The 15,500-nt window shown below is 43.8% G+C and overlaps 1 protein-coding gene across 1 annotated transcript in view; it reads left to right on the top strand.

Annotated features, from left to right (window-relative positions):
• KIAA0895 (KIAA0895 ortholog) overlaps positions 1-3,739 on the top strand; it is a 26,778-nt gene extending 23,039 nt beyond the window's left edge. Inside the window, exons 5-7 of the mRNA XM_015419366.1 lie at positions 715-1,020; positions 2,647-2,744; positions 3,529-3,739. Coding sequence (XP_015274852.1) covers positions 715-1,020; positions 2,647-2,744; positions 3,529-3,690 — 566 coding nt within the window. The 3' untranslated portion in view covers positions 3,691-3,739. The remainder of the gene's footprint in view (positions 1-714; positions 1,021-2,646; positions 2,745-3,528) is intronic.
• Positions 3,740-15,500: the final 11,761 nt, after the last annotated feature.

Here is a 15,500-nt window from a genome sequence, read left to right on the forward strand (position 1 = left end):
AATCCAGGACATAGCTAGACAGGAGGATCCTAATAACTCATGCAAATGATGAGCCCTCTTAGAACCATTGTATAAGGTACTAGTGCCTAGGCCCTATCTTTTTTATCTAGAAAATCATGAGTGAAGGAGAAAGTTTGCCCTCATGAGGTGGAATGCTCGCCCTTCAGCGGTTACAGAGGGGAGGTTTAATTTTAAAAAAAAAAACCCTTGCTGATCGCATATGTCGCTGCTGCAATGACGGAATTAAAAACTTAATGCATGTTATATATGACTGCAGGGCCTGTAGCCACTTTCGTGATATTCTCCCACTCTCTACAACTACTCTATCCTCAACTAGTCAAAAGATGCAATTGCTGAAGAACCTCCTAGAAAGTAGGTGCCCCAAGGTTGTAGGTAAACCTTGGCTGGTTAGCTGTAAGGACTAGAAAGCTCCTAGTGAAAGACAAATAGATGTAATTTTTACAGGACTTAACAGGTTTTACATGCATGCCCTATTTGATATTCATTTTATATATTTCATTTATGCTTGTGGTTGTATGAATTTAATTTGCGTTAGTTTGTTGTATTAGAGTGCTGTGAATAGTTGCTTATTGTTTTGGGAAGTCCTGAATTTGTTCCCCGCAAGTGCTGTCCAGAGGTACACTGTTCAGGTTTGTTGGTTGGTTGTGCTACTCGTTAATATTATGACATGGCCTATGTATATATTTTGTGTAGGGACTCATTATCTTAGGGGCATTAACAACAACAGTCAACCATGGAGCAATTGGACTGGTCGCAGAAAGCATGGACTAAAACCCATCAACCCCACGGAGGAAGGTTTGGCAAGCATTCATAGCGTTCTCTTCCGAAAGGACCCATTTCTATGGAGGGCAGCCCTTCTCTATTACACTGTCTACCAAGCTAGCCGAATGTCCTTTAGCGAGCTATTTCAGGACATTGGAAGGTTTGTCAAGGACCCCAATACGAGGTGGGACTATTGTGTTCGAGCCAAGAGAGGCTGGACGGATACGTCCCAACCAGGTAAGCTTGCTTTTTTCCCCTTCAACTCAAATGTTTTTCTTGAAATCCGTGGTTCTCGGGGGAGATCAAGGGACAAAGTTTGAGGTGGGATCCGGCAAGCTTTTGAACATTATCTTGTCCAAGGCACATGTCCTATGTGCCATTTCCATGCAGGCCCCATGATCCCCAGCATAGTCTGTTTTTGGAGGATCCCTCTTTCCTTTTTTCACCAGCTGAAAAGCTGGTTGGATCCAGCCCCAAGTTAGGACAGAGCAAGCTAAGTCCTAAAAACATGTAGTCACGAAATACAGAAAGGATCTTTGGTAAGAATGGAGTTGGGGTACAAACCCTATTTTGTTATCCAAAATGTGATTTTTTAAAAAAAGCATAATACAAAGATATTTGGTGATATTTGATCTTCAGAATTACAGTTTGAATTTCTCTAATAGTCATCAGACTGTTGCGCTAGATAATCCTTCCTCGAGTCACTACTCATTTTTGATGAAATATTGGGATTTAAGAGGATTAGAATCCCATTTGTAAAGATGTGCATTTGTAAAGTTTCTATTTCAGTGGCGTAGCTATTGATCCACCCTATTTTAAGTACTTAGATGCTGGTGCAGCAAATTATTTTTGGCTCAGGTTTTCACTCCTTTCAGTAGAATTAAGTTGATTTCTATCCAAAATGTGTCAGATAACTAGGTTGGGAGCTGGAAACCTGATACGCAGCCTGATCCAGAGTATGTTTACTCAGGAGTGAGTTCCACTGAATTCAGTGGGGTGGATTTCCAAGAATGTGCATAGGATTGGAGCTGTTCTCAGCTAGTGTTCTTTTAGTCATTCTTGAATAAAGCTACATAAGAATATAAAGTGTTTGTGTAGATTTTCGTCAGCGAATATTTCCCTTTCCCCCTAAAAACTGAATCACCCAATTGCTGATCTGGTTCAGACCATCTTCAGAGGCTGTCCTTTCTGCCCTCCCAGATGAGATGGATGGCCACAAGATGCCAGGGCCTCTTTCTGTTAAGGAGCCCTTGTTATGGAACTCCCTTTCCTTAGTTATCCATCTGGCCTCGAATCTGTGGAATATTCGTTGCTAGCTGAAGAGGCTGCATCTAGCGTTGTCTTTTTCTGGTTGTGGCCTGTTTTTAATCTGGTTACCCACCGTTCTGTTGTCCATTTAATTTGCGTACTACATTCAGTTGACTTTCATTTATTCTGCATATTTACATTAAAATTATTTAATTGTCTAGACCGCTACGTACACTAATATTTAATATGTGATTGTGGACTTTTACACACCAAGTTCTTTCTGCCTCTGAGCTTATTTGCTGCATCATTTTTTCCTCTTCCTTACATGCAATATCATTTGCCAATCATTGCTCTTCTGGCTCTTGTTCCAAATTGGTCCAATGTTTCTTCAGACTACTGCTGGTCTGAAAAACATGGGGAAGACTTAGAAAAAGTGGGAGAGCAACTACTGGCAAAAAGCTATGTGTGTAAATGATCCAGTTAAGAAGCTGAGAGACAACGACAACTTGGCGTGGAAAAGCCCTGTGAGTTTCTTGAGCTGCCTCTAGAACGCATTCTGCTGAGCGCATGGGATAGAAATGTGCTTAATGAAATCGCTTGATTTTTTTTTTACAGGCTGCTTCAGTAAAGATCAAGTCTATTTGGACGGCATCCTTCGAATCCTGAGATACCGACAATCCATTGATTTCTCCTTACTGACAGCCCTAGGAAAGGTGGGTGAAATTTGAAATTGCTGGATGGTTAAACCACTGGAGGTGGTGTTAACTAATGTGGAGTACATCTTGTCCTTTAAAAGTATGCTATTAAAATTTTGAGAGTGTTGACATTCAGTGTTCTAAGTGTTATGCTTAGTACCATGGGGATTTTTAGAACTGTGAAATTAATTGTTCACAGCTCATATTCCACCTGGAAAAAGTTTGAAGAAACAACAAACACATTGCGCTGATCCCTTTGCCTGAATCTGCCCCCGCTATGGTCTTGTGCTGTTTTCAAGCTCTTACCAGAAAAGAGAACTTTGTGTTAGATTGTAACTGTTTGCACTTTTATGCGTTTAAAGCAAAATGAATCCTAAATTAATGTTTTGTTACACTCCGGGCACTTGAGAGACGAAAGCTAAAAAACCATTTCAAAGTAGCTCTACCAGTCCTTTTTGGTGCTGTTTTGTACATCTGTCCAGGACATTTTTCAAGGGTTGCTAAATCTTGTTTGGTGCAAGCTGCCATGTGGAATGCTAAGTCTAACCCACAGTGGTCCCCCAAGATAATGAGCAAGGCATTGCAGGGAGCCAATTAAGTGGGAATAGTAGGAGTTACTTGTCACATTCTGGCTACCATTTTGAGAGCTTTTTCCTGGGCTTCTGGATTTAGCAATTATGTGTCGAACTGTGAGAAAAGACCCCAGTACATGGATTGGACAGATTAAGAAGATTGTGTTTGCAGACTCAAATGACCAATACAAGCATGCTTTAGTATGAACTCCTTTCCCCCCCTCATGTAGATTTCCTACGAAGACGTGGAACGCCTGAAGGAATTTGCAGTACTTGAGAACATGAGGGTGCCACACTTCTTGCAAGACCACACACGGTACATGGAGCACTTGGAGAAGATTATGGAAGTCAACGAGCTGTCGGACAAGGAACTCCAGGCACTTGTTCCGTAGGGTGGCCATATTTTTGTGTGGTTTTTTTTGCTTCCCGTCTGCTTCAGAGTTGAACACAGGGAGTGCAAACTGTTAGAAGTGGGTTGGTGCTTGGCAGCATCTAAATTCTTTAAAACTGCCTTAAAAAAAAGAGATAGAAATTAAGAAAATTGCAGCTACCGACTGGAAAAGTTGTTTGCTTTCAATTTTTTAAACAAAAGAAAGCTACTCGTTTTCATCCCATTCTCAAGATATATGTCAGATTTTGTAAATTTTCAAGATTAAATTATAGATTTAACACAGACACCTTCTTTAATAAATCCTTTACATAGCTTCTTTCCTATTTACCATTTACAAATTGCTGAGGAATAAATTTCAGAATTTTTTTACAGTCACACTGATTCAGCCCATCATAACGATTTTTTTTAAGAATTCAGTTTCCCCAGAAACCGGATTGTTGGGTTGGGATCTTCAGAATTATATCTGCACAGCTTTCAAAGAGTTAGGAAATTTCCATATGATTTGCTATGCCGGCCATTCTTTTAACTCACCCTCGTGTGTCCTGTTTCCTTCATGGGAGGAGTATATGCACAGATGCGCAACAGTGTATTGTTCAGGTCTGCTATAAATAGTTGACTGTTTCTCACTGTGTGTTGCCGTTGGACCCTATTAATATGGTGGACCCTATTAATATGGTGACTGCTCTTACCTGTGTCAGCTTCAACTGGGAGGGTCCTCCAATGGAAATGAAAACTTTGTCAGAGCTGGCATTTCGGTGGTATCTTGAGCAAGCCCTTATTGCTGATGGACTAAAGACGTATCATATGGTTTTACTGCTGAAGGACTCCCACTGAAGACTGTGGGTTTCCAGCTCCAGGGCTTCCCATGAGTACAAGGAAGCAGAGGGAGACCTCATTACAATGTACCTTTTCTTGTGCATCCATAAGATTATCTTAAAATTACCCTGGAGAGGTCTTGTTGGATAGTTCTAGAATTTGGTGAAGATTACTGTAAGAATTCTTTATACATGGAGAATTTCTCAGGGCACTCTTATTAGAGCAGTCCTACTACTGCCAATGGACTGGACTATGAATTCTCCCATGATGTATTTCGGTAAAAGTAGTTGTTTATGGCAGTAAATGAAAGGCACTTAGCTCAAATTGTTCATGGTACTGCAGGTGAGAGTTTTGTAAAATAAGTTCTGTCCCTTATAAGCATTTGAGGAAATGGAATTCTGGAAAAGGGCATTTCCCTTTCACCCCCTTTTCCTCACCTAGCAGTATAGCAAGAGAAAAGAGGAAAGAATGGGATTTTCTGACTTGTGTGTGTAAAAAGCAGAGATACCAAGAACCTGAACACTTTATGGAGCAAAAGACCTCTTTGTCATATCATGAGCATTATTTAGGAGGTAATAATAATCACAGTGTAAGACTGCCCCCAAACCTCTGCCTAGATTGATGTCAGGACCTAACTACACATTACACAGTTTCTGAATTCACTTCAGTTCCTGTCAAGCAAGATGTGCATGGGTTCTTCCGTGTCGAAACTTAATTTGTGGGGGCCCGATTCATGGCAAGGATACATTACCCTCACACGAACACTGTTTTTTTTCAACCAGAAATGACCCCATGGGGCTTCCATTTGTCCCACAGGCAAACCTACATACAGCCTGTAAAATATCCCTACCTGGGTGGTAGCAGCTTCCTGAGATCATTTGCTGTCAAGAGGTGGCTGTGGGGGAAGAAGTCTTAAGCCTCCTTCTCCCTACACACCTCATGGTCCCGATCCTGAAAAATAAATTTAAAAAAGGCTGAGAATCCCATGTTCAGAACATCTGCTCTGACCAGAAACAGTGTAGTATGTAATTTGGCCTTCGTTGCAAGGACGGAAGCAGAGGAAGGGGTCACGAGTATGTTCTTCTCATGGTTACCATTCCAGTCAGTACGGAAAGATCTACAAACCTAAACCAGCTTCCAGACATATTGCCTGTGTCAGGGGTCCCCAACACCTTTTCTTGGTTCCCTCCAAGTATTTTAAGGAAGAAGGTGGGGCCATGCAGGCCTTTTGCCCAGCAAGGCTTCTGATTGGCTGCGCAGTGTGCTACACTATGTTACTGAAGTTAAACTATGTCAATCATTTTGTGGCTGGCTCTGCCTCCCGTGGCAGCCATTTTGTTGTGTCAGAATTCCAAATGTGTCAGAATTCCAAATGTGCCCACAGGCTCAAAAAGTCTGGGGACCCCCTGGCCTATGCGGACCATGGTTTGTGTGAGCCCTACTGGAGGCATTTGTTTTCATGTGCATACCTTTATTGATTACCACCAGCTATTAATGTGTGGTTCTGCCTGTGCCTATAGGGCGATCTGGATCTACAGCGACTAAAGTGCTCAGGCTGCCAGTAAAGCATTCTTACCTCTTTCTAGGATTTTGGTGCTACGTAAAAAACAAAAACAAAAAGGCAGAGCACATTCCTCTTGCACATGTCTAAAGCCTTCAGTAAATGGCAGCCGATGCAAGAGCTCTTTCTCTTGAGAGTGCCTCTCAATTATAAATAGGGATTTCAGGCTTTAATCATCACAGACAGCGTTTGACTGAGCCGGCCACCCCCCCCCCACCGCAATTCCATGAGGAATTCTCCAACCCTTGCCTGAATCTACAAGTTGCTATACTAAAGAATCTCGTGTCCCTTGATCCAGCCATGGCATACCCACCCCAAAGCAAATCCAAGCACCAGCAAAGACCATGCCAGTCCCCAAGTTATAAATACAATTTTGAAACCTGATCGTTTGTAGGGCAACTCTCACTTGCCGAGGGTTATGGAAAGTATTTAGAAACGTATCATACCAGCTGCCTGAAAATAGCACTGTGCCTGTGCCGCAGTGATTGGTTAAACCATCGTACTTGTCATTTTTTAGAAAAGCGTGGGCCAAGAACACGCCTTAACTTTGTATTGGTGTTGCAGTTTATCACTCACAGTTCTGGGTGCTTGCCTGAACTCATTGTAGCCAACAGTAAGTTTCAGCACATCAGAATCATGCACCGAATGCTTAGGGTGGTGAGGATGGATCCCCAATCCCCGTAAATGTCATCTTCGTCTTGCCTGCTTAGATCTGACGCTCTGACAAACAGAACGGACACACCACTGTAAAATACTTATTAAAACACTTCAAAAGCACTTGCAGCCCAGCTCATAAAACACAGCCCACACCGATATTGTATAAACTCCTCCTTTTGTAATGAATGGTTGTGTCAGCTGGGGTTGATGTTCTTTACGATAACTTGCCAGATGTTACTATAGCAAAGCTGTACTTCATGCCCGTGACCTGGATAGCCCAGGCAAGCCCAATCTTGCCAGATCGTGGAAGATAAACAGGGTTGACTCTGGCGAGTACTCAGATGGGAGACCTCCTTGGAATACCAGAGGCGGGAGGCGGGGGCAGGCTTTATTCAGCCACCTCTCTGAATATCCTCCAGGCCCCCAGCAGGGGTCAGTCACCAGAGGTCGACATGACTTCCAGGTACACACACACACACATGAAAAAAAATACATACATACATTTTTTTAAAAAGCTGTACTCCATACCAGTGTTCCCTCTAAGCTGAGTTAGTGTGAGCTAGCTCACAGTTTTTTAGCCTCCGGCTCAACACATTTTCGTCTCGGCCCAGGAAGGATGGCTCCAGAGCAAACTGATTTGTGCAGTAGCCCAATCGCTCGCTCACAACTTTAATGCCAGCAGCTCACAAAGTGGAATTTTTGCTCACAAGACTCCACAGCTTAGCGAGTTGTCGCCCCCAGCGTAAAAGTATATTACAGGGTAGGGAGGAAAACAATATACATTCCTGTTCCCTGGTGGGGTCCACTCCTTGTCCTTGGTGGTGGGAAGTGCCATCAAGTTGCAGCTGACTTATGGCGACCCATAGGGTTTTCAAAGCACAAGATATTCAGAGGTGGTTTGCCATGGCCGGCCTCTGCAGAGCAATCCTGGACTTCCTTGGTGGTCTCCCATCCAAGTACTAACCAGGGCCGAACCTGCTTAGCTTCCAAGGTCTGAAGAGATGGGACGAGCCTGGGCTATCCAGGTCAGAGTCCTTTGTCCTTAGTCTCTCTTGTTCTACCCTCCGGACTCTCTTGGTTGGCAATGATTAAGAACTACCAGGGCGAGGGAGCAAGGGCAGGCCAGCATAGCTGCTCCTTTCGTTAGTCCAGGGAATGTAGTGACTGAGCCTGTGAGGATGGAGGGAACAGCCTGTATGTTCCTCTGGCATTGTTGTCACCTCACTATTGTTTGTCATGAATCCAGCCAGGAAAAAGGGCCTCTCGTACACCAACTAGGTACTGTATGTGCAATTCAGAAGCAGATTGGCCATGAAGTCCACCAGGAAAATTCCTGGAGGACTAAGGGCCTGGGAAGCTGCCCTGCCCCCACTAGGGCCACCCCAGCCCCAAGCAAGGGGTGGCCTCAGCATTTGCCTTGTGCAAGTAGCATGGCGACCACTGCCACCAGGGGCTGCCAAGAGCTGGTGGCCGTCACCCCGTGCCCAGCCAAGCCCTGCAACTTTGCCACACAAGGAAGGAGGACCCCAGCTGGGTCTTTCTCCCTCGGGGGGGGGGGCAGGGCCCTTTCCCCCTCCCCATTGACTCCTGGCACAATTTGCCATACAAAGTTCAGGATTTGGAGTTTCATCTGAAATAAATCCATATTTGCTTATCTTCATTTGGCTCAGGCAGATTCTTCAGCACCATAAGAGGAAGGAGCAGCGAGGGCAACTCCCTTTTGTTTTGACCAGCACAAATGTCCACAAAGTTAGAAAGATACCCTGTAGTTTATTACTGATGACGTTTTATGGTGAAAAAACCCATCATTTGTCACAGGGATGGATGTCAGCCCAGTTTGCACAAGGAAGAACTAGGGCACATGAATGTGCAGATCCACATCTCATCTGTTGCAAACACAGTAGTGATGTTGCTTGTCTTTGACAGCAGGCCTTTTCTTTTTAAAGTCTCTGCTGCCATTCAATGCTTAGCATTCTCCACCTCTTATTCTGGCACACTGTGCGAGTTTTAACATCCTAGCAGACAGCAAAATCCACATCCGTCACAATGTGAACTGCGATCGGCCTATTGTTGAGCACAGACGGTGTCTCCTCTTTCTACAAGTGCTTTAGCTTTGTAATGGTCGTTTTGTAACCCTTTCTGGATTGTTGCTATTTTTGTGAAAATCTTGTTGTTAAGTCACGGTAACGAAAGTTCCGAAATAAAGTAAAAGGGTGACGCTGCATGCACACGGGCCTCACCCCGAAAAATGTCATGTTTGTGTTTGTTATCTGAGGTCTTCTGACCGGTGAGCAGCTGAGGTGGGCGATGGTATGCATTGTTCCTTTCTGGAACTTGGTAATACATTCTGTGCTTGGCGCGAGGGCTTGGAGGTCGTACATCCCAGAACCCAGTTCCAGCAGATTCAGGGTTGTCTTAGTGTGAAGTCGGACTCTGAGGCCTCTCTACCAAAATAATCGTGAGGCTGGGTCACACCACACAAACTCCTTTGCTCGGTTCAATCTGTCACTAATGTTTGCTGTAGTAAGTTCCAGGATATTTTAAAAGGGTAAAATAATCACAGTAGATGTTCAAAATATACTTTCTTCCCCCAACAGTTTAGTCTTGAATATCCAGAATCAGGACTTTGGGTCTTTGTTGGATCTTGCCCATTACCCAACTCTGACACAGCGCCCCGGCAGCTTCCAAACACTTTGCTTCTGCTGGAATCTCTCGCTCCATTGTAAGGCATGTGCATTCTTTTTCTTTTTTTGACTTTGAGTTCTCACATCTCGAATGGAAACAAGTTCTGAGTTTCCCAGCAGCACAAAACTCTTTTCTGTAAAAGAAAGTGCTGATTGCCAGTCTCCTGATCAGAATGTAATATTACAGTACAAAAACAGTATTACAGTACAAAAACAGACGACGGAAAGATTCACTCAAAACTAATACAACCAAATAAAACAAGTTGGGTCAGGAACAATGTTCCCCCTAAGCTGAGTCAGTGTGAGCTAGCTCACAGTTTTTTAGTCTCCGGCTCACACGTTTTTGTCTTGGCTCAGGAAGGGTGGCTCCAGACTAATTTATGCAGGAGGCAAATCACTCGCTCACAACTTTAATGCCAGTAGCTCACAAAGTAGAATTTTTGCTCACAAGACTCCACAGCTTAGAGGGAGCATTGGTCAGGAAATATATTAACTATAAGCCAACCTATTCTGATGGCTAAAATGAGTTTTCCAGAGCTCTGTAACTTTAGGACTCTGAACCATTTTGTTCTACTCTTTTAATCCAGAGATTAACAGCTACATAACTTAAAAGTGGTCACAACCTCCCTGCCCGTCCGTATACACTTTCTACTTTTCACAAGGTTGAAACACACAAACTGTGTCCTATAATCCTGTAATTGAATTAATGCACGGTTAGTGCTAAACAGTTTGTGCATGCCAAACGTATCAGCAGTCGGTGTCTGGTAGTTAATTGGCTTAAACCTCACAACACTATTCAACGTCTAACATTTGACAGCAGATCAGAAGATGACAGAATCTCTACCGATTGATCTGGAGAACAGCAAATGAAAAGAATGAACCATGTTGCTGCATGAATGCATCAAGCTATGGAAAGCATGAGCTCGGATGGCAGGAGGGAGGTGAAGTCAGCTAGTTTTAATATTTCTATGGCAGCTGGGTATACCTCCCCCACTTGGTGCAGATTGAAAAATCTGCACAATGGGGACTCATAGGACTACAGGTATCTGCAAAACCAGGGAAAATCCCAGGTTTGCAGGAAAGTAATTTAAAAAATAGGATCTAATCCCCTTCAGATCAGTAGCAGTGACACTGGCACACTGAAGAAAAAAATGCTGCCTATGGCAAAATGGCAGCGGAAATGTTGGGGGGTGCGTGTGTGTGTATAGGACATAGGACTACAGGTGTCTGCAAAACCAGGGGAAATCCCAGATTTGCAGGAAAGTAATTTAAAAAATGGGCCCTAATCCCCTTCAGATCAGTAGCAGTGACACTGGCACACTGAAGAAAAAAATGCTGCCTATGGCAAAATGGCAGCGGAAATGTTGGGGGGTGCGTGTGTGTGTACCTAATAGGAAAATAGAGGAGAGATTGTGGGGGGTGGGGGCTCCGAGGAAAGGAAGGAGAGCTGGCAAGGGCGAAGGATGAAATGAGTGGGTGGGACAAATAGCTGGAGTGAGGCAAGAACAGGAAAGGTGGACAGGAAGGAGAACTGGAATTGGGGATCTGGGGGGGAAATGGTACTTTTCCTCCCCCATGAGTGTCCCATAGGCCTTTCCTCTTGTCAAAAGACTGCTACTACTATTGTTTTTGTAATACAGTTAAGCTATGTCCTTAATCCTTGGGTAAGTAAAACAAATTACCTGGATTTAAGCCACCTTAGTCTTGTCCCAATATCATCCTTTTTGAAGTAGGCTACGTGCATTTTATTGAGCAAACTTCAGAGGTGGTACTTTTCCTCCCCCATGAGTCTCCCATAGGCCTTCCCTCTTGTCAAAAGACTACTACTACTATTGTTTTTGTAATACAATTAAGCTATGTCCTTAATCCTTGGGTAAATCAAACAAATCACCTGGATTTAAGCCACCTTAGTCTTGTTCCAATATCATCCTTTTTGAAGTAGGCAACGTGCATTTTATTGAGCAAACTTCAGAGGACGACGGAAAACAGGGGGGCCTGGCGAGATCTTGTCCATGGGGTCGCAAAGAGTCGGACTCGACTGTGCGACTGAACAACAACAACAACAACGTGCATTTTTATGGTACTTTGGCCCCATTATGAGAAGACAAGAGTCACTGGAAAAGACGACAGTGCTAAGGAAGTTTGAAGGCAGCAGGGAAAGAAGATCCAACATGAGACGAATTGACTCAAGAAAGGATGCCACAAAGGCCCTCAGTTTGTAAGACCTGAGCAAGGCTGTGAACGATAGGACATTCTGAAGGTCATTGATTCACCAGGTCACCACACCGTCGGAAGTAACTTGATGGCACTTTAACACACACATTGTGGTTTTATCAGCTAGATAACATACTTTCTACCAAAGGAAGGGTAAACATGAAAGGCTTAAACCAGACATATATCAATGATCTAACAATTGTTTATCCCCTACAATTCTTAGGCCTGGAAATATCAGGAGCATCTCCTGGGGCAAGAGTTCATGACCCGACCCATGAAGGGAAAGGTTCTTTCGTATGAAAATATTCCTTAAGGAACATGGCCTAGGAACAAGAAAGAACCAATTTTGGGGGGGCGCACTTTAACTATCAAGCCAGCATTACGGTTATTCACAATCTAACTTTGTAAGATTAATCCATGCCCTGTTACACATTTGAATTGTACAATCTATCAGTGACTTTACACTCACGTTTTCATGTCAAGTTGATTTTGGAATAGTTCCGAGATGGCTACTCTAAATTGGATCTGCAGTACTGATTTCAAAGGATCATCTTACGCACATTCCCAGAAAGTCTACTGCTTTAGCAAAAATGGGAAATCTGATTTACGTCAGCAAGTGGATTTGCAATGAGACTTTCAGGAGCACAGTTCTGGACATGAGAGGCTGTAATCCATTCACCTGGCTTAATATGCAGATTAGAATTGTAATGGTGACATGCTACAAACTTGTCAGTTTGCTAAAAAACCTAACCCTTGAAGTACATACATTTTTCAGAGACAGGTGACCTGTCAAGGTTGCACAGGGCATGCAAGACGGAATTGTTCCAGCAGGCCTTTAGGTAATCCTTTTGTTTTTAGTTGCAATTGGTCTGCCAGGCGTTTTTGTCTTTTGAATATTTTCTAGGTACAGAAGAATGTCAAGATTTTAACTGCTTCAGTGATGAACCTTATGATGTTTTATTTTAAAATGTTGTGAGCCACCCTGAGCCCCATGTTGTGGGAGGGGGGTGAGATATAAATCTCAAAATAAATAAATAATAATAATTCTCTTTAAAATGTTTTTTAAAAACAGTCAGTCGCTTTTCTAGGTGACCCTGCCCAAAGCATTGCCCAGGATAACTGGACACCATTTTATGACTGGGTAGAAAGAAACTCTGAAGATCAAGAATAAGGAATATAAATAATTAAAATTGTAGAGAAACTCTAGTTTGAACTGCGGAAAGCTTAATTCTCTTTTTTCAGGATGCATCAGAGAAACTCGTAGCGAATGGAATAATGATAACAATTTTAGCAACTATATAAAAGAAAGGAAATTGTAAATAGAAGTAAAAACTTATGACAGCTATAATACAAACTTGAAGGATTTTTCCCCCTGTATGTCTTACCCCATAGCCGGCTCTTTTTGTAGCAGGTACTCATTTGTATATTAAGTGACACACCCCTAATGTAGCCAATGCTCCAAGAGCTTACAGTAGCCCCTGTAAGAAGAGCTCTGTAAGCTCTTGGAGGATTGGCTACATTAGGGGTGTGTGGCCTAATATGCAAAGGAGTTCCTGCTACAAAAAGAGCCCATCCTATACTGCTGATGTGAAAATCTAATAAAATTTATAAACAACAACAACAACAAAGCATTGCCCAGTGAAAGCAGAATTAAAATACAACAAAGGCACACTAAAAACTTGGCTTGAATACTCATTTCAGAAGAAAGATATTTTACCTGCTTCCTATACATTTCAGGAATTACTTGGGGACCGTCCTAGAGAAGTATGTCCAGAGAATTGGAACCATGACAGGGAAGAAAAAATTTTACTGAAGACCTCGGACAGCTTTCCACTGGAGGTCTTAGGAAGTCCTGGGATTCACCATCCTGACCTAGATGGCCCAGGCTAGCCTGATCTCGTCAGCTTTTGGAAGCTAAGCAGGGTCAGCCCTGGATAGTATTGGATGGGAGGCCTCCAAGGAATATCTGGGTCCTGATGCGGAGGCAGGCAATGGCAAACCCACCTCTGAAGGTCTCTTGCCTTGAAAACCCTCCAGGGTCACCATAAGTCAGCTGTGGCTTGAGGGCACCTTCCACCACCACTGGGGTTCGCGAGAGAAAGACTGGGCCTTGCTTGGTTAGGCTATTTTAACCTCAAGTACACCGCAGGAGTGACTGTGCAGTTCACATCTCGTGTTTCTGAGGTGCACCCAACCATTTTGGGGAGGTTGTTTTATACGCCAGGCGCTCCAAGTTTTAGGTTTCATACAGACTTATAATACAGAGACTTCCAAACAGGAATGTATGGCGTGACCCTCGTGAAAATAAAAGCTACCCACTCATGGTCTAGGTCCACCTTGTCTTTACAATTCCTTTTGGGGTGAACAAAAACAAGCAAGTATCCCGCCCAGCTGCTCAGATTTCTATTTCAGATGGTTGAAGGAAAGTCGCTTGAACAAGCCCCGTAAGGACTGAGAGCAGGATGAGCTGTGCCTGTCAATCAGACAGTAGTCAGAAATGTGAAACACTGTTTTTCCCTCCCTGTTCTATTTCATCCTTAAAAATTCAAAGAGGAAGTGGGTACCAGGAAACACAGAGGCATCACAAGCACTGCACTGGGGATTGCTGCATTAGAAAAGGTTTCCACAGATCAGAAAAGGGAGTTCAATTTAGGCATTACGAAGTAATCACACTGCCACAAACAGGCCACAATCCCAAGAAGGATGCCGGGTTTAATTCTTCACTTCAATTGGGCTAAAGCATTCCTAAGTCCACGCTGAACCTTGGCCATAGGGTACGTTTGTGCACATTGTGGAGCGGTGGCGCAGGCAGTAAATGCCTGCAAGTAATCTATCTCTGAACAGCCTTGACAGCTGTTCGAGTCCCACCGCAGCCGGGGTGAGCTCCCGGCCCTTGTCCTAGCTCCCGCCCACCCAGCGGCTCGAAAGCCCTAAATGGCAATTAGACAAATGGGTACCCACTCCTTAGGAGTGGGGGGGCACCCTACCTCTAATACTGGAGGGCAGCAGCGGTGGCTGGGGGATGCGGCGAACAACGAGTGGCGAGCCAGGCAGAAAGAACATGACGATGGATCAGCAGATTGGCGGCAGACAGCAGGCGACTCGTGGCGGCGTGGCGGCGTGGTGACGTAAGCGCGGTCGGAGCCTTGCGGGACAGAGACCAGTGTGACTCATCGGGCAGCCGCATGCCATAGAGGATCGCCCCAGGAGAGCCGAGCCAAAAAGAAAAGACCTCCGCGGAAGGACGCTACCATCTGGTTCCAGCAAGACCCGCCACAGACAAAAAAGACCTACGCTGCTTAGGTGCCTGGTAAGGCACCCATCTCCCCTGAAATATATGTGGCCCTAGCTAGATGATTAAATGTATATATGTAAACCGCTCCGAGCCTCTGGGAAGGAGCGGTATAGAAATGTGATGAAATAAATAAATAAATAAATAAATTGTGATGCTGTACCCCTATCCTCATTTCTACTTATTGTTTCATTCAGATATCCCAAGGCTATTTCACATAAGACATTAGCAAACAACAAGCTGTCTTTTCAACAGGCCTAGGAACTTACTTATTTTGCAACTGCTTTGACACGTATTCAGGTCACAATGCACAGTGGCTCCACTTCCAAGATTATAGTGGATGCAATAAAGTGATATTCTTGCCAACATACGCAGAATTCACATTCACTCGTTGGGCTCGCCATCAATACAGAAAGCCCACTCATACAACACAGGCACACACACAAATCGTGTAATACAATTAAAAACGGGTTATGCGAATCTGTATTTCTATGAGCTACTCTCTTTTATCCATTAAGGTGGCATTCTATAAGAAATCACAGAGATCATGAACATACAGTATTAAAAAGTGCATTTTATTTGTAGTT

This window comes from Gekko japonicus, unplaced genomic scaffold, assembly GCF_001447785.1.
Source record: "Gekko japonicus isolate JY-2015 unplaced genomic scaffold, Gekko_japonicus_V1.1 scaffold190, whole genome shotgun sequence".
In the NCBI taxonomy this organism is placed as follows: domain Eukaryota; kingdom Metazoa; phylum Chordata; class Lepidosauria; order Squamata; family Gekkonidae; genus Gekko; species Gekko japonicus.